Below are 20,670 nucleotides of genomic sequence, written 5' to 3'. Positions count from 1 at the left end.
TAAACATATCACGTGACCAGAATAATGTGATTTCGTTTTCAAGCGTCTTGGATATCGTGATTATTTACCTCACGTTGGAAAAACGAGCATTGTAATTGTCAACCGTGTCAACACACGTCTAAATTGTCAACCACAGAACAAAACTGAAAATGTCGCAGTTTAGCGTTGTAACGCAGAGTCAAGTAAATGTGCGAGTCACTAGCTCGGCCAATTCATTTGGAACAGAGAAAAGGTTTCCAAAAGATTTGACTATAGCCGATTTTAAGGTTGGTCCTCCAATCATGATTTTGACCGATTTGTGTGTTTAAGGAAAGAATATTTGATTAACCGATTTAATCAGTAATATATTTGATTTTGGTGATTGGTATACATGCTCCATCTTTTGGTTTAGACTAATACGATGGACCAGACAGGGAATCAAACACAGATCCTGAATTTTATATTACAGTTTTCTATGCTATAGAATTTAGGACCAGTATGCCTATTCAATTTTTATGATATAGTCAGGTGTTATATACCAACTGAGCTATCTTGCACCTGTGATCGAACTGGTTTGACCCTCACATTCCTTATTTCCTCCATTAATGATCTGCTAGCTACTCGAAGATAACATTTGTGGTTTTTTACCAATGCAGAAGTTAACCAGTCAGTTCAAGAGGTTGGTCTTGGCACCAGATGTAACAGAATTGAAGAAATTATGACAAACTAAACCGAGATTCAGGCTTCTTAAATTCTCAAGTTAGGTGCTCTACTAAGTGGGCTGTATATATCTGGTGCAGCAGTGATAGAAATTGTCTGACCGCGTCGACCGTCCCACAAAATATTTTAGCGAGCGCACTTCACACTCTCACGAGAATCAGCGAAGCGAGCTCTACCGGCAAGGCGTGTGTGAATAGAAAATTCGGACTAGTTGCACATTCATTCAACGGATTTTTTTGGCGTCAGTAAATCGGACCAGTAATGCATCGTTTTAATCGTCCCAGTAGTTCCCTGTAATCATGGCAATTTTTATCACTTCACACTCTCACGAGAATCAGCAAGACAAATCTAGACAGTAAAAACAATAACGATGTAAGCGACATACAGTCAATGTTACCTCTAAAGTTCACCTCAGTACACTTTCAATCAAAAATAATCGTGTGACGTCACAAACGTTTACAACATTGATCCGATATATTTTTTCGGAGTCAGTAAATTTTGACCCAGAATTCATAGTACCAATGGTTTCCAACCTCACGTTCCAACATCACGTTCTCCCGAGAATCAAAGTAAAACCTTTGAAAAGCTTATAAGATGTGTACTTTTAAGAACATCATGCTTTTTAAGTAAATAAAACAGTATACTTCGCATACTTTTATTTCTCAAGGGAATTTTAAAGAGTAAGACGACACTTAACCAACGTCAGCTTTGACGTCACAATAAGCACTGATAAGGGGAAATTACTCTAATTGAAGTTATTGTAAATCTGCTGAAATGACCAAAATCCTCTCAAAATCTTGCAAAGGCTAAGATAAAGAACAGCTGACGAATAAGGACATTTCTTCAGATACAGGAAACAGTTGTAAATTGCACTTATTTGGATGAATGCTCACAAATATTTTATTCACTATAATTACGGTAATTTCCTGAAACGTAACGTTATACATAGCAGCGCCTTTTTTAAAAGGGGGTGGGTGGGTGGAAGGCAGCCTCATCCAAAAAATCTTTGCAAGCAAAAAGAAAAATAAATCATGAAAGTTCTAATCCTTCAGCTCTTTAGCAGTTCAATGGTTTCTTTATTTTCACTTCCATTTATTACTTGCGGGGAGGGGGGGGGGGGGACAACACCATGTTCTTTTAACATGATAAGCAAATATTTTTAAGCGTAAACTAAAAATAAAATTAAACATTAATTATTTTTTTTTAAGTGGAGGGGCAAATCCATGGTAAGTCGATTTTCTATGTATAAATTGACAAAAATGAAAAAATTTTTAGCATGGGGGGAGCTCTATGATGAGTCAAGTTTTATATGTAAGTTGAAGAAAAAATGTCTACTGCAAAAAAAAAGGGGGAAATCAATCAATCAATCATAATCACAATCACTTTAAAAGAGGAGATGCAGTGCAATGACTATTTATATATTAAAATCTTTATTATTTAACAACATTGTATCTGAGATTAAACTATTGTTCTACATATAAATAAATAAATTATAACAAATCTTATAAACTATGAATAATGAAAATTTACTGAAAAATAGGTATGTTTTATTTTTTGGCATTCAAATTTCACGTTGTTAATTTTATTTTATTAATTTATTATAATTCATTGTTTGATCACATGCTGTGCTCGCCCCAACGGTCGCACCGTAAAACATATTAGGTTTACAATACTGGATTATACTGTAGTGTAGTAGACTGGTAGCAAGGAACAGTTATTAATAAAGTACCCATCAATATATCTGTAAAATTTGGAGTTGGTAACTTTGAAGGGTTTTAAGTGTTGCTAAAACTCATGAAATGGTTTTTAGCTCACCTGAGCCAAAGGCTCAAGTGAGCTTTTCTGATCACAATTTGTCCGTTGTCTGTCGTCGTTGTCGTCGTAGTCGTCGTCGTTGTTAACTTTTCACATTTTCATCTTCTTCTCAAAAACCACTGGGCAGATTTCAACCAAATTTGGCACAAAGCACCACTAGGTGAAGGGGATTCAAGTTTGTTCAAATGAAGGGCCACGCCCTCTTTAAAGGGGAGATAATTGAGAATTATTGAAAATTTGTTGGTATTTTTCAAAAATCTTCATCTCAAAAACTATTTGGCCTGAAAAGCTAAAACTTGTGTGGAGGCATCCTCAGGTAGTGTAGATTCAAGTTTGTTCAAATCATGGTCCCCGGGGGTAGGGAGGGGCCGCAAGAAGGGGATCAAGTTTTACACAGATATATATTGAGAAAATCTTTAAAGATCTTCTTCTCAAAAACTATTGGGCCAGAAAAGCTCAAATTAAAATGGGAGATTCCACAGGTAGTGTAGATTCAAATTTGTTCAAATCATGGTCCCCGGGGTTAGGGTGGGGCCACAATTAGGGGATCAAGTTTTACATAGGAATATATAGAGAAAATCTTTTAAAAGCTTCTTTTCAAAAACTATTAGGCCAGGAAAGCTCAAATTTGAGTGGAAGCATCCTCAGATAGTATAGGTTCAAGTTTGTTCAAATCATGGTCCCTGGGGGTAGGGTGGGGCCACAATAGGGGGATGAATTTTTATACATAGAGAAAATCTCTAAAAAATCTTCTTCTCAAAACTATTAGGCCAGGAAAGCCCAAATCTGAGTGAGAGCATTTCCAAATCGTATAGATTCAAGTTTGTTAAAATAATAGTCCAGTGGTATGGTGAGGCCACAGTGGGGGCCATAAGGCAATTGTTGCTCAGGTGAGCGATGTGGCCCCTGGGCCTCTTGTTAATGATTTTTATTATTAGAGGGATGTCTCTTGTTGAAATTAGCTTGCAATATGTAGGCCCCTAATGTTAGGTACATGTAAATCAGAAGTAAAGTGCGAAGCTTATGGCAATGACAGTTGTGTTGACTTTACACAGTGAAATTGCAAGTTACAGACGGGAGGTAAAATAACGCAAAAAGTAGGTGGATGGGACATTGTAAACTATACACCGTTAAGTTTCTGACATATGATGATGCAACATGCACATGGTAGGGAATGTCAACCCTTTGCAGGGAATTAGCTGGGGGAGGTCTAAAAAGCTAAAAAAAAATCGTTAAAAATGGACGAAATATGAAAAAGTAAAAATCTCATAAAAACCAGTATGTAGAAAAATTTACAGGTTTTGACTGGTAATTATCTTCAGAAATTGGGGATTTGCCTTATTAGGAGTGAATTAAAGGTATTTGTGCTTAATGGAAACTGAGGAAATATAGTAACAGACTTTGGAAGACACACACCCCCTGGCTACAATGTATTGTATCAAAAAACTGTCCCATGCCACCTGAACTTAATCTCCAGTGTTCTTTATACCGGTAATTTTGTGTTGTGTTTTTATGGATGGTTCAAAAACCAAGTTAGATTTGCATGAATCTGCCCTTTAACTTTTAAGACTAGTTATAAAAGGGAGAGACAAATTGTAAAGATTAACCAGATTAATTTAAATTAACATTATACATACAATTTATTTGATGATAATTATAATAATAAGAAGGAAAGTAGACTTTGAAATAGTTGAAATAAATTATGTTGATTAAAATTAACAACTCAAAGATGTTATACACATATAATAAGTTATGGTTGAAAAAATTGATAAAGTATTAATATTGAAAAGAATATTACGGTTCTAATTGTATCAAAGACTTACATTTACCTTCTGCTACAAGGACAACCCAGCATGATTGTATATGCCTTGAAAATTTATAGAATATTAATGACATTATGTGGGGGTTAAATTAATGATATATACCGATATAAAGCCACAGCTGCCAAATGTTGTTTTATTTCACAAATAGATGCATGGTTCTTTTTCAGAATATAACAGTTGAGTTTATAAAATTTAATTGTTTCTTTGTAGAATAAATTAGAGCTGTTGACAGGTTCCACAGCTGGGAATATGAAACTAGAGGCCTATGACAGAGACAACAAATTGGTGTGTAAGTTAGACGACAATAATGCTCTTCTTGGTTCCTATCCCATTGATGATGGAATGATAATACATGTAAGTCTTTGCTTTCGTATGTTATGTATATCAATAGCAATATAAATAAGTGATGATTTTGAAGAAGAAAAAGACAACAAGCCTTGCTATATTTTTAAAAGGTTGAAAGGCTAAAATAAAGAATGCATAATATGGTCTCCAACAATGCACCCAAAAGGAAATAACTCTTGTCTATTTGTCTTTTGAAGCAGCGTTTGAAATAAAATAGATTGTTTTTATTATCGGTATTACAGATAAATGAATTTTATGTGTTGTTTTAATGTAGGTTATAGATCCAACAATCAAAGTTGGGGAGTTTGAAGATCTATCTAAAGTGGAAAAGTTTGAAATTTCTGAGGAAGAGTATGCAAAAAAGTCAGGTACCAATGCTTTAGAAACCTTTCTCACCTTAAACAGGAGTTTCAAAATAAAGATAAATTATCAAATAGCATATTTCTTGGAAAAGATGTTTGTTTAAAAATTGAAATTAAAATAGCTAAGTATACCAGTAAATCATGACCCATGTGGGTAATGTCTAGAAACAGACCACCACATTAAATTGAAAATGTCCTGTTCATATATTTGAAACAGACTCTGTTCGAGCATTCAAAGAAAGAAATAAATTAGGAAGATTCAAAGAAGTAGATCCTGAAGAACAGAAGAGACAAGAGGAAGAAAAACAAAGGAAAGAGCAGGAAAACAAAGAAAGAGCTGAAAAAATGAAAATTGGAGATAGGTAAGAAATTGAGATGGAGCTTGGTTAGATGAAGTTTTTTATTCAAAACACTAAGATCAACTTCAGTGATATTTCACTTTGTGATCAATTTATGGAGGTTTTTATGTCTCCGCCATAAAATGACCAGGGACATATAGTTTTACCCCAGTTTGTCTTTTTGTCCATTTGTCATCATTAACTTTCCATTCGTTATCTAGGCAACAGGTACACACATCCAAATCCATTTGATATATGGGTATGTCAGAGGAATATGCAGATGAAGGTTGATTTTGGTCAATGTCTGATGATTGTTGACAGAGTTATCCCCCTTGAATTTATAAATTTTCAGTTTCCACTCTTTAACTGTATGTATATATCAAATGAAATTGCATGCACAGGTATTTTTCTAGATAGTACAGGTCAATATTAAATTTGGTCCAGGTCAAATGATTGTTGACAGAGTTATGCTCCTTGAACTTAGAAAAAAAAATGTTCTGTGCAGACAAATGTAAAACTAAATACGTGTATGGTTTTTGAAATTTTGGCTGTTTGCGGGGACATTTGTGGTGTTATGACAAATTTATATGGCAATATGGAATATTAAAAATTTAAGAGGACTGACTATTTCAGGTATTCTTGAACCATGTACTAGTGAGTAATTTTTAAAACCCTGTATATATAGTTATTTTCAGACCATATCCATTTCAATAATTTGCAGAAGAATTTGCTGAGGCATCAGTACATGGTAAATGTTAAATTGAGACAACTGGGAAATGTTTGAATTTGCTGTGTTTTAATTTTCTGATAATAATTGAATACAAGGCATAAATAACATGGGGGACCAAAAAGTACCCCGTACATGGTACTGTGGCATCATTTATATCTGTAAGGTGACATGAATTTCCTGGGTTCACAACACCACAAATAAATATCTCCAGTGAATGATGAAATTAAAGTCTTTATTCATTAACATTTAAAAAATTGCCCCCCCCCCCCAAATTTATTGATTCCACATTTTACAGAATGCACCACGAAGTAGTACAAACACACTGTACATCTTTGAACAAGAGAGTAGTTGACAGACAGTGGTATAACCACTGTTTTTTTTTTTACATTTCCTTGACAGATGTGAAGTCAGAGTCCCTAACCAACCAACAAGGAGAGGCACAGTTAAATATATAGGTAAGGTGATGCAATGCAGGCTGAACAAGTCTGTTTTCTGATGTGAAATTTCATGTGATTTATTGAAATTAATAACAAACCCATTACAAATTCAATATTTATTATTTATGTGTTAAAGGTCAATTTAGCTCTCAACTTTGTAAAACTTTGAAATGTGTTACAGGATTAACTGATTTTAAGCCGGGATACTGGATAGGAATCCATTATGATGAGCCAGTAGGAAAAAACAATGGAAGGTAAGTTTAAGTTACTGGAGATATTTTGTAGCTTGGGTTGAAACAGAAAATATTTACAGTAAAACGCGCTTATAACGAAGTGCCAAGGACTGACTATTTAGCTTCGTTAAAAGCACAATTCGTTATATCTGTCAAGTTTACAACATGAAATAAAGTCACGGGTAATAGAAATCACTTCGCTGTAAGTGTCGATTCATTATAAGCGTGTTCACTATAACCGTGTTTTACTGTACTAGATGAATCTTAATACATTTGTAACATTGAATGCAGTATAATGTTGCTGACATGTTTATAATAAAGTATCATGCTTATTTGATACTGCTGGACTTAGGATATGAATTGTTGTAAATCAAAATAGTTTTCTTAATTATTTTCTTTTCAGTTTAAGCCTTTCTTGTTGTATTGATAACTTTTTACTGTTGTGTTGCAGTGTCGGAGGCAAGCAGTATTTTGAATGCCCGGATAAGTATGGAGGGTTTGTTAAACCAGAGAATGTAGAAGTTGGGGATTTTCCAGAGGAAGGCCTAGATTTTAGTGATGATGAAATTTAAACTTTTTCAAACATTATGTGTTCACTTCTCTTAAAAAACCAATTCAAAAGATGATGTGTTCACTTTTCTTAAAATATAGCTTAGAATTTTTATTACATTGGCTCAGATGACTGTGTAAACCGATTTTTATCAAATTTTTGTTGCGGTATGTATTTTGGTAAATGCTTTATGATGAGTAATATTGCTTTTTGGATACATCGTGTAAACAAACCTTTCAGCTTCTTTGTCATATCTACCAGAGATAAATATTTGATCACAGTTGATTGCAATATATACATGTACTTGTGTCTGTAATATGCAACTGAACAACTTTATTTGAGAAGTATTACCATACAATTTACTTTTGTTTATGTTATAAATGTCTGCAAAGCAATTATTATTTTGTGAACAGTAAAAATGTCATTAAACATTGATACTGGGCATAATGTGCTTTTTTATGATTTAAAAGTGATCAATAAATAAATAAGCAGAGAAGAAATTGATTTTGTTGGTTTATTATTTTTTTTTATTAATTACTATAAATGATAAACCAAATGCATTGGGATCTTATAGAGTTATATTTACATCTACTAAGTATGATTTCCTTTATTTCTTACGAAAATTAATTGTTATTTCACAGCTGTATATAGAAGTTGACAACTGAAATCTAAGCAATCCACTTCTAACAAATTTATCCATCGGTTGAAAACTTTATCAAAGTAAGAAAAATCGTGTAGTGCACGAATTAATCATGTAGTTACATTTACTTACTTTCTACGATCAATTCATTTATTTGTTATAAGACAGATGTTAATATTTACATCTACTGAGTATGATCAGCTGTTTCTTTGATATAAATGAACAGTAATTTAGTGAATTTTACTAATCTGTATATCAAATTATTCATTTGTTTAAAGAAAAATGTAAATATAAACAATAAAATGCTTTCGTTGATGATTAATACGGGTTATGAATGTAGCTATCATTGCAGAAAAAAGTAACATAACCCGCTAACGCTGGTATACATGTATATAGGTGAAAACTGCACGTCCCGTTTATCGTTTGGTCGAAACCTACAGCGACCTAGGAAAAATCAAGGACTGCACGAGATAACATTGATGATGATTCTATATCGAATTCCGTAGCTTTGATTTTTCATTTTATCTGCAACTCCTTGGGTAAAAATAGCATAGAAAATGCAACACCCTCTTTGAGATAAAACTTCATATTTAAGGCTGAGCATTTATTGAGGGGAGATGCTGACGATGGTCCATACAGCTATGTCTGGTGTTCATGAACACTCATATAGTAATTCAGAACACCTAAATAATATGAGACTTTGCTGTCCTACCAGGCCTAACTGTCACTGGCTGTCGTGTTCTATGATTCGATATTTTTTTAGAACTTCTTTTAATAATAACTGTAATAAAAAAGACAGCTTTCTTCGAGATTAAGAATACTTTGCTTAAAGATGCAATAAGCAATGGAAAAGTAGCAAGTTTTGTTTCCCGAGCTTTACTCGACAACCTTACACTCGTTCCTCTATATATTTCCTTAAAAATTTCTCCCTGAACATACAGAATTTTAAGAGACTGTGATCATGAATACTGGTGTATTTTTTAAGACTATTTATTACTGCCAGTGTCCCGTGTAGTGTTTAGTGCTTGTATTTCTATCCACACCTTTTGATTTGGTGATCACTGGTAAAATTCGAGTATATGTTCTACTATGTAAAACTATACCAAAGTATATTTTGATTTAAATTTCCTAACATAAGAATTGTTTATTCTGTTAAAAAGTTGTCAATATAACAGGAAACTTATTTATCGTTGTGATTTATGTATTTTATTTTTTTTTTTTTACCAAAATTCTGCCGCGTATATGTTGAAATGAATTGACGTCGGTGTGCATGACGTATTAATTTTCGAAATAGTAGATTTCGCAATCAATGTATTGTTGAGATATAAATATCGGCCAATATAAGTTGAGACTCGTTGGGTGAAAGTTCAATATCCAGGTAGCTTTAAAGTATATATATTACCTTGTACCCGAGAAATATATTATTGGATAAAATCAATCAAACTATAATCATGGAGAAACAACCTGAGAAAATAGATTTACAAGGTAATAAATACATAGAAATAGATGTAAATACAGGGTCTAACAAAAGAGATTTATATAAACTCATCATGTCTGGATCAGCTCGTGGGTCTTCTATATTTATTTCAAGCAAAGGAAATCTAGTTGGGAAAGGGGGGGGGGGGTCTATTTGTGTAAGAAATTAGAAAATCCCGTGAAGGAGATTGATTCATATTGATAACATTTCATTTCCTCAAACAAATATGTAACATGGTACATGGCAGCAAATCGACTGAACTTTTAATACAAATGCGAGAGATCAAGACTTCAAAGAATTTTTTTGTTGGTCTTTCAAACACTGGCTCGGAGACAAATTATGATAGAGAAAAATTGATACAGTATTGTTATATCCATCATTTATACAAATTTTAAAAAATATCAATGATACTATTGAAAATGTTATAAATGATGTATATAACAAGAATTGGCAAGCTATTTTTCTATAGCTAGAAACTACAATTTAAACAAACCAGTAATTTATATTAATGTTAATGTTTGTAAAGAGAGTTCAGCTCTATTGTGATTTTTAATTGCATGAAATTGTGTCTTTACATTTCCATAATGTATTGAAATGTGAACGTTCCGTTCTAAAATTGTACATGGTAAAAAATCTTTTTTTATTTTTCATTAAACGAAACAAAGTTTTAAATATACAGTACATGTAATTTACGTTGCAGAAAAAGAAAAACTTTTGTTCCACATCAGGATAATGTCCGTGGTCGCTCTCTTTATTGGAGTCGTCAGTTTGGTCGTCGGTATTCTTGTGTTTGTTTATCTTGGAGGAGGCAAGTACCCCATTACCACGGCAACTGGCATTTGGTATGCATTTATGGTATGTATTAATGGTGCATATATATTGTTTCAGTTGATTTTTTTCGTATTTTACAATCTAATGTGTGATATTGATTGTTGCTAACACAATTCGATAATTTATCTATTTATTAATTTTGAATTTTCAGCCGTTAGCGTTTGGAATAGTAGGACTTTTGGCTTGTCGATCAACAGATGAAACGACACAGGGGAAATTAGTAAGTTTTACAGAATTATAAACTTAAGAAATCTGTATGTTTACATTATTGTCCTAAAGGTCTTTGAAAATATATTTTTGTTCTGATACTTTTGAACTTTAATATAACACTGATATAAAGAAGGAATTTTTGGAAGGGGATAAAAACATGTTAAGCGTTACTTAAAACCATTAAGACGCCTAAATATTAAAGTTAACGGAAAAGCGATTAATCTTTTTTAATTATATTAGTTTAAATCAACCATAATGTTCAATTTTAACATTTTATTAATATCAGCGTTAGCCTGATTGATTGTTATTTTTTGTTTGTTATGCAGTTAGGTGGTCATTACACTGCCAGCATCATTCTTGTTACCATGGGATACGCCCTAGCTACAGCCATACAAGGGGTAGAGACATGCGCCACCAACAGCGAAAAATGTGGAACCCACCGAGACACACAGCTTGCTCTCCACATCGTGTTACTCTGTGTTATACTGACGGGGTACATTTTGGCTGTGGTCTCCATGTGCATTCATCTGAAAAATAGAAATATTCTGCACCCCGACTGGAAATATGGCAGAGGGTGCTGTGGGAGAAAATGTGAGGTAGAAGCACAGAAAGCTTAATCTGCATCTACATGTCCTTGTTTCGCGAGAACTCAACGAGATTTCGGTCGTTGCATGCAGTTGTTGCTATGCAGTCGGTAGTAATTGCAGTTTAACTTGCATTTGCACTTATGAACAACCACCATCTTTATTTTCCTATCTGGTAGTGATCAACCTAGCTTATTTACAGACTCCAAGTTACCCTGAAAGCTTTCATTAAGTTATCCTGAAATGAACAAAAGAGGTGATATACTCAAACTGCTCGTCTTTTGTATGGACAATTGGTATCTTCTTTGTGAAAGTTTTGAAGGTTGCTAGATAACTTGGCGTCGAGCGGTGCAGCGAGGAACCAGTATATATCTGTATGAAAATGTATATAATGACAATATAAGTGATTCAATTCCTATCAAAGTTTCAAAGTTCAGTTACAAAAGACGTACCCGAGGTAGTGAGTGGTGTGTGGATCCATGGCATTTAGTCCACCATTTCTTTTGATTGATTACACCAAAGAGTTTCTTACCTGTGATATGTATATAAGTAAATAATTTTGTTTTGTCAATCTACGATTGAAACTAAATTATATTATCAATTCCTTTCAGATATTTTGAACATAAGATATTATTGTTGTTTCTTCATCCGTATTTATTCAAAGATGATCTTATAAGAATTTAATGTTTGGAATAAACAATTGCGAGGTGAGGCATTACATTAATAAACCTGATTATGATAATATGTGTGCGAAAAGAGTAAAAAGAGGTACATACGTATGATATATAAAATTACAATTATTTATATTATGTACATGTAAGCTACATATGTATTTATTTTTCTTATATTTTCTACATTTGTTTTGTCGGACATAAATAAAACGGTTTTTATAAAAATAAAAATGCTTTGTTTTAACTTGATTTTCCTTCATTTATATGCTGTTTAAACTGCATCTTACAAAAAGGCTTTTTCATATGTTTTAAATAATTACTAGTAACCAATATGAGTCTACTCATGCGCGGATCCAGAGAAGGATGTCAGGGGGTCATCAATACCTGGACCCCGAATAACCCCCTCCCCCGGGACAAATTAACAGTCAAAACAGCCTATAAATTATCCAACTTCCTTAAGTATTTGAAGTCAACAATTATTTGCTGAAAATGCATGCTAAAATGTTTTACATCAGTTGAATTTTCTGTCGTCCTACAATCCGTAATAAATTTGTAGCAAGCTGCATTTATACAGCATGGGAACGATAGTTTGGGGACCAAATCGGACACACAGTTTGCTCTCTTTTAAAGCAACATCCATGTAACGTCTTAAAAAGGGAATTGTACTTTTTTACTATGACAACGAAAATCAGTAAAATAACTCGAAAACAAAATAATTTCAATATCTTATAATTATACTCCGAAATTTGCCTTTTAAAGGATTGCATAGTAAAAGAATCGAGGCTCTCTAACAGATATCTTGCTCATGCTAAATCGATGTTATGGTGCCAATTTTACAGGCATCACAGAAGACCTAACATTTTTTAGCCGTGTATTGAAACCTGATAAGCTAGAGGGGGGGGGGGTCCAAAAGAGAATTCTTGTAATTTTTCATACTATGGAAATCGTTCGAACCCTGTGTTATTAAGCAAAACGTGAATCGAGGTTATCTTGGGACAGAGTACAACACGTGCTGACCTCAGATTTTCAAGTAGTTGTATATATAGTAACCATGGTAACATATTTATGGAAAAAAGGTGGTTCCTTTTTTGTAACTTACTAATCTACAATAGGTATGATTTACTTACTTTTACTCTCTTTTAACTAATAAATGATTCAGTGATTCCGAGACATGTGCATTAAACCATCTTCGCTAGCTAAGGGTTTCCGGTCCACTTTGCTCCCCATAAACCGAAAACCCTTGGCTAGCGAAGATGGCATGAAACGAACTGTATTCAAAATAAACACAAAGAAAATCAACGTACTGAAGTAATGAGGGGAGTTGATTTTATCGATTATTATTTATTTTGAAATAAATGATATATTTTTTTGCATGGTAAGTATTTTTCGATATGTATTTGAATTACGCACATGTTTCATCATATACATTCTCCAACAGGAATTTCGTGAAAACCCCATATGAATCTTGTTGTGTAATATTCAAAGAATTAATTCCATCAATCTACGTGTCAGTAATCGAAATAGTTCTGAGAAATTGTAAGGAATCAGGCAATATTGAACTCTAGTCTCTTTCAACCAGATCGACGTTCGGCTGTCGGCTGAGAGATACTCTCTGCTTGTCGGAGATTTACGGAGACAGCCGGGCGTCTGGTTAAACAAGACTATATTGACTTCTGGCGTATGAATACATACAAAGTACGACTACAAAAAATATCTTAATTGTCCGTACCATTTAAAATCTGACTATTTACAAGGTATCTATAAATAAGTTTCCCTGGAAACAAGGCTTTAGAATACACTACATCGAATTTATCGATTAGAACTAAATTCTGTCAGCGATGTTGATTTGTGCTTCGGTCCAAACACTGTTTCACTTTCGGTTTGCCAGAGTAACTGCATAGGAGAGTTGATTAAAATCAACTCCCAAAAATCAATAAACTTTAAAAAGTTTGGCATCATCGAATTTTTAGAAGGCATTTCGATACCATAGAAGGTGAAACGAAAGACATAATACCAAAAGCACACACCACATGCCCTTAATCCAAACATCTGCAAGCATTGAGAAATATGGTTCCCAAACGTTTGTTTGTGTGGGAGTAAACAACTACATTGATGGATGGATCATGCTTTGTGGTCGTGCATAATGCCGTTGAATGTTTGAAGTTCATGACACTTTCTCCGAATTGCGAAATTTAATTGACCTAATATCCAGGGCTAAGTATACTCAGGAAAAGGGAGTATGTTAAAATTACCGCAGTATGCTCAGCAGTAGAGTTTACACATCGCCAGGATCTCTGCATCGTATAGAATGTCTCTGTACACTTAAAAGCAGGATGCGAACAATGTTACATACTGATTTCTATTTGAAATGGAGATGGTCAACATAATCTACGTGATATGTAACTTCACTAAATTATTTAATTATTTCAAACGAAATTGATACGTATTGCGAAATATACTAGAAATTCAATTTGAAACGGGTAAATGCATACATAATACAGTTCGTATCGAGTTGCGTTCATGGGTTTCAGATTTCTATGTATATCATGTGCAACCCTGACATTAACACACGTGAGTTCTACGAGGAAAGAAAAGAATCGAATGAAAGAACAACATCTCTCGCATCTTAATAACGATGTTTTCTAAGGGTGCAAAGATTAGGGCAAAGGTATATTCTTAGTTAAGAAGAACCTAGGCGCTTCCCTACTGAACCGGAGTATGAATACTACGCATCTTATTCGATTTCACATCAAAGGGTAACACATCTTTTTTGAGAAGGACATGACTCAGAAAAGTTCTGTATATTATTATTCAAGCTATTTATCCATTAACTAGCTTAAAATACCTCTTCCTCAATACAATTTTACTTAAAAAAAAAAGATGGGGTATACAGTAGAATTTCATATTGTTCGCAAGTCACAATCCAATACAGAATGAGCAGATGAGCAGTTACTATTGGTCTCATTTCTGTGCAAACAGAGAGAGAGAGAGAGAGAGAGAGAGAGAGATTTATGAAGTGCTTTTGATAAGCGTATAAATGGGGTTTAGTTGTTGGAACTTTTGAACATACTTTTGTAAATGCCCTATATATACGCCAAGTGTCCCTGATTTTAAAGAATCGATAACTGCATTTGCCATTTGTGTGTCTTGGACGGTTTTGTTTATTCTGGCTAATATAAGGGGACTGTGGCAACTGTGTTATAATAAAGATAAAGAGTAGTTTTGTAACTCTTATTCGGGAGTTCGAAATCTAGGTCATAGACACGCCCTGAAGATTATATACCCCACTCATCACTTCGTACTGTCACATTGACAAGGCAACAGGAAATGGAAGGACAGACAGAGAAAGTCGATACACAAGGTAATAATATTATATATAAATATATAAATAAATAGGTATATAAACAGGTGATATAGGACAAAGTAAAATTATATGTTAGACATTTCTACAGATTTTGCAGGTGTACATTATCGACCATGAGACACGCGAGCGCTAGTTGTATGTCATCGTCGGAAACGGTCAGTCTCGCTTACGCTTACTGACGGTCAGTAAGCGTAGGCGATATCGATGCCGGCCGTGGGATTCCGACGATGGTTGTACTTTGTACATCAATTTCCTTACTAAAGAAGTCCAGGTTATGCATGTACAAAGAAGGAAATGTCTATTTTTGAAAAAAACGTATTGTCTGCAAATCCCCTCTACTTCTATCCCTCCCGTTCACTGTAAGATCTTTGCATGAAACTCCATACAATGATTACCATCAGTATGTGACATGTATTTTTTAAATTTAGTAAATGTATCTTTAGTGTAATTATAAGAAGATTGTGAGTTATATGTATTTATATAAATTCATATACTAGTACATGTAATTAAAGTATCTGAGAGTTGAACTTTTGAAAATGTACAAGAGGTCATATGTCCTTAATTAACAGTCACATGACTGGCGTCAGTATAAAGGAATATTGTCAAGGAGCTAAATGAAGACTATTTGACAGCTATATTTCGACAAAATACAGAGAAAAATGTAGGTCTGAGTACAGGGAAAAAATTCATTTCTTGGACGACCAAGCTTTAGCCAGGAGGCCTAGATAAAGAACTTGTGTGTGTGTGTGTGGGGGGGGGGGGGCACTAATTATAAGAAAACGTTTAACTGAAACTACAAATTTGATATGAATTGCATAGTAAATGAAAGCGCACTCGTAAACAGAAAGAAAACATTTGTAAGATACTTTTGATGGCAAAGGTTACGGATATTCTTAACATGCGCGGAATATTAAATTCACATAGTATATTTACCGAAAAAAAGCCTCGGACTGCACGAAATAATCATAATGATGTCAGACTCAAATACTCCCTAGTGAGACAATTTGACTGTTTCTTTTAGTTTTAAATATTCTGGTGTACATTAACAATAATTAAGTTACTTTGACTTACTTTATACAACCAATTATTTAATTTGTCAAAAGAAAGATGTAAATATAAGATATAAATGTTTACTTTGATGATTCATGCGGGTTATGAAGGTAGCGATCATTGCAGAAAAAATTACATAACCCGCTAACGCGTGTTTATGTGTTTTTTTTTTCCTGCAATGTCTCCACCGTCATATCCCACATTAATCACCAAAGAAAGCATTTTATTGTTTAAATAATATTTTAAATCATTAATGCAATGATTTTACTAAAAGGCGTTTTAACGCATTTATTCGCATTATTACGCCCATTGGAAAAGTGTTACAACGCCTTTATTAAGCGTTATAACAAACATTTGACAGACGTTATAACGCCGTTATTCGCGTTTCCACGCCTTTCAAAAGGCGAAACAATGCATCTATTCGCGTTATTACGCCTTTTGGAAAGGCGTTTTTATATCTGTTAGAAAGGCGTTATAATGCCTTTCTTCGCGTTATTATAGCATTGAATCATGATTTTTTGAAGTATACACTCTCATAACTGCCGCGATGTGTGCATACAAATTGAGTAACGCGCGTTAGCGCGTTATGAAAATTTGTATGCACACACCGCGGCAGTTATGAGAGTGTATACTTCAAAAAATCATGATTTAATGCTTATATTTACATTTTTTAACTTCTTGCCTTGTCTGCAAATGTGAACTATACCTTAAAATTCCGATCTTATCCTAAGGGTAAGTTAATATTAATGGAAGAGCCACAGTAACAGCCACGAGCGTGCACTTTGATTTTCGCTTGTGACGTTGCAGTTTACAGCGTTCAACGTTTGTGACGTCATAATAAAACTCGTCAATTTGACCTTTGACTACTTGCTGCATTTAGAGGCATTTGAAGATCACAGAATTTAATGGAAAAACACAGTAGAATGTAAATATAACACTTTTTGCGTTATAAAACATTTTGAGAAGGCGTTATTACGCATTTTAATTTATTTTTTAGTTTCAAAAATGATACCAATAGGCTTTCTTACAAAGGCTACCAAAAGTCGCTTTTCCCCCTTAAAACAAGGTTAAATCGCATGGTCGAAAAAAACCTATGATATTGTATATTATACAATTAATATCATTTCTATAGACGAAAAGTCATACCAATTCATAAATCATTTGTCCTTAATGAATTTTCAATTTGGGATGAATATCTATAACACCAATAAAATCAATAAAATGTTTTACATCAATTACAGAAAAGGGGCGTCTCCTGTCCTACATCAGTATGATGTCTGTGGTCGCTCTCTGCATGGGCGTCGTCAGTATAATTGTTGGAATTCTAGTATTTGTGTATCTGGGAGGAGGCGGGTACCCAATTACCTCGGCAACTGGCATTTGGTATTCATTTTTGGTATGTATCACAGTATTCTTATAATAACTGTACACAGGGAAATATTCGCCGTCATTTTATTTTCGCCCTCGTAGTCTTTTTAAAATACAACTGTGTCTGGGCGAATTCAAGACGGGGCAAAACTGTTTGCAAGTGTAGAAGTGTGAAAATTACACGGGGTAAAAATAATTCTGAATGCTGTGAGTCACGTGTTTACTATGACTCTAGGGCGGTCGGGTTGTGTTATTTTCATAAGACTGCTAGGGGCACGAAACATGACCGTATACCTCGACTCTAGTCTGCTACTTTTGGTAAGTACTACTTCAGTAAGTTTTCGCAATGCTGCTCAAGTGAGCAATATGGCCCACAGGCATGCTTCTAAGAGAACTGGATGGTCGTTGCCATTCCTAGACTACTTAGAAATTCCTTAGTTATATTGAATATATAGCTTAAAGTTGTACATAACCTTTACAAGTTTGTCATAAATCATTTCAGCCAATATCCTTTGGAATAGTAGGAATTGCAGCTGGCAGAACAACAGATGAAACGACACAATCAAAGCTGGTAAGAAATGTTTTTTAACGTTTAATAAGCTTAAATTCCTTTAAATATTGTAACTAGTAAGGTAGAATTCTTCAAATAACGTTAGATCCAGGATTTCAAACTTCGGGTTAAGTTAAAACTTGTAGCAATAAAGATTTTCTAACTATACAAGTTTTAAAATACGGTAAAAGAATTTCTTTTTGCAGACTGAAGGATGAGAAGTGGTAAATTTTTTCCCCAGGTCATATTGAGGGGAAATATAACAATTTTCTTTAGTATAACTTCATATTTTTATGCATAACTAAGATTAAATTGAATACTCATGTTTCAATTTAAGAGGACACGATAGTTGTGACCAATTTTAGACAGTATTTACCTCCTTTAGATGAAAAGCTCTGTACATGTAAAAAGATACATGTATATAAAAATGTTCAAATTTTAAAAGATTTATACGCCCAAAATATTTGGGATTTCTTCTTTACTAAATACTAGTTTATGCCAGAAATAGCATATCGAATTTGTAATATGTTGGCCATCCAGCCTCCTCTAAACATTGTAAAAGAAAAATGAACATACTTAAAATGGGCTTAAATATCTACAAATCACGATCTCAATGTAAATCAAGAGACATCAAATCTACTATTTCAAGACACATTTTTATTATTTCTGTTTGTAGTTGGGTGGGCACTACACTGCCAGCATCCTTCTTGTTGCCATGGGATACGCCCTAGCTACAGCCATACAGGGCGTAGTAACATGCGCCACCAACAGCGAAAAATGTGGAACCAATCGAGACACACAGCTTGCACTCCATATCGTGTTACTTTGTGTTATACTGGTGGGGTACATTTTGGCTGTGGTCTCCATGTGCATTCATCTGAAAAATAGAAATATTCTGCACCCCGACTGGAAATATCGCAGAGGGTGCTGTGGGCGTAAGGGAGAGGAGGAACCCCCCAAGGCTTGATCAGTCAGGGAAAATGTGATCCATGCGACTTCGTCTTAGATGGAACAGTAAATGTAGCCAATAGATAAACACAATTAAAGATAGATTGTGCAAGATTAAGTCAAAGGTTCTATCCTTTGGAAACATTCACATATTGATTTATACTTTTTTATGAATCTGTGAACTTGCACTGTGTTACAAAGTGGGATACTACCGGCAAATTCAAAGCAACATGGATTGCTCACTTGACTCCTTTCTCCCTATCTACAAATGTAGTGTGACAGAGGCTCTCTATCTTTCTAACTTTATTTGGAGACAAAATTATAATGCATGTATTGGAGCTACACACACAAATTAAGAAATTGTAATTGGATAGAATCTCTTGATTTTTGACTCTGAGTATATAAATCACAAGATTTGAGATCTTGAAGTTACAGTTTATTAATGCCTGGAGAAATTTCATGAAAACGTGCATGCACTGCTCAAGTATGCTTTGTTTAAAATACCGTAGTATTTGCCAATCTGCAGGACAATACGGTATATAAGCATTGTTGAATTCCATTATGAAATATTATTTCACGATAAGTAAAAAAAGTTATTTTGATAATATTTGTTCATAAATAACAGTACAGGTAACATAAGTCAGAGTATTGTTGTTCTCAGGAAATGTGTCATTATATCTTTATTGCCATTTTTTGATATACGGGTATTTATTCGATCTTGAACATTTATATTAATATATACTGCTTTGTACATGACTACTGTTATTTCTTTTCTTTGTTCACAGCATTGTTATAATGTTGATATTAAATATTGCCTAGTTGTTGTTTGTTAACATTGTTGTTTTTAAAAAAAATACAGTAAAACTCAATTCATACAAACATGCATATAGCGAATTCTTGGATATACTGTAGTGGATTTTTGTGGAGTCCCTGGCAAAATTCTTAACAAATCATTGCAAACTAATACGGTAATAACAAACTCAGATGTTTATAAGGAGTTTACAGATAAAGAGAATGGATTTCCAGTCCCGTAAAAGTAAAAAAATAGCAAAATTTACATCTTTTACAATGAATTGTTTTATAGTTTTTATGGCTTTAAAACTTAGCAAGACCATTCTCTAAATATATTTTTATTTCTAAAGCAAATCCTTCTATTTATCATCAAATTATTTAAGATTTCCCAAGAAGGTATTTTATTTTATGCCTTACAAATGATAGTCATATATATACATGTTTAGTGAACTTGCTGTACTTATTACCGATACATGTATACATGTATTTCTAATTTGTTCATAGCTAGTATGTAACAAATTACAGAGATATAATATTAGGGAAGTAAATACTCTGGTCCTTAGGACTTCAATTTCACTGAGTTTTACTATAACATGTTTAGTCTGTCTTGCGCAGAGTAATATTATTGAAAACCATAGCCAAAATACATAATTTTCAACAACTGTCTATCGAATGTGATCCTATTTTTTAAATTTTTTTCATGATTTTTCAACCTGGTACCAGTACTCTTAATTCAACAAAGTAACTCAAATAAATCAAAGTACTGAAGAACTGACTGAAGTTGATTTTGTCGATGTTAATTTATTTTAAAATCAATGATATGTTATTTTGCATGACAAGTACATGTAGTTTC

The 20,670-nt window shown here is 33.7% G+C and overlaps 2 protein-coding genes across 2 annotated transcripts; both read left to right on the top strand.

Annotated features, from left to right (window-relative positions):
* Positions 1 to 130: 130 nt before the first annotated feature.
* On the top strand, positions 131 to 11,953 carry LOC128175069 (tubulin-folding cofactor B-like). The gene is made up of 10 exons (XM_052840479.1): positions 131 to 266; positions 4,548 to 4,691; positions 4,957 to 5,050; positions 5,262 to 5,406; positions 6,512 to 6,567; positions 6,731 to 6,803; positions 7,234 to 7,337; positions 10,150 to 10,304; positions 10,432 to 10,500; positions 10,817 to 11,953. Exons 1-10 carry the CDS (start codon positions 150 to 152, stop codon positions 11,105 to 11,107), a joined length of 1,248 nt encoding a protein of 415 aa, XP_052696439.1. The 5' UTR covers positions 131 to 149; the 3' UTR covers positions 11,108 to 11,953.
* Positions 11,954 to 14,855: 2,902 nt separating this feature from the next.
* On the top strand, positions 14,856 to 19,301 carry LOC128179070 (uncharacterized). The gene is made up of 4 exons (XM_052846563.1): positions 14,856 to 15,106; positions 17,401 to 17,555; positions 18,030 to 18,098; positions 18,754 to 19,301. The coding sequence occupies exons 1-4, from the start codon at positions 15,073 to 15,075 to the stop codon at positions 19,042 to 19,044; spliced, it is 549 nt and encodes a 182-aa protein (XP_052702523.1). The 5' UTR covers positions 14,856 to 15,072; the 3' UTR covers positions 19,045 to 19,301.
* The last annotated feature ends 1,369 nt before the right edge of the window (positions 19,302 to 20,670 follow it).

The sequence above is a fragment of the Crassostrea angulata genome, chromosome 3 (assembly GCF_025612915.1).
Source record: "Crassostrea angulata isolate pt1a10 chromosome 3, ASM2561291v2, whole genome shotgun sequence".
Lineage (NCBI taxonomy): Eukaryota > Metazoa > Mollusca > Bivalvia > Ostreida > Ostreidae > Magallana > Magallana angulata.
The sequence above is the reverse complement of the archived record's forward strand: the minus strand, read 5'-3'. Positions and strand labels throughout refer to the sequence as shown.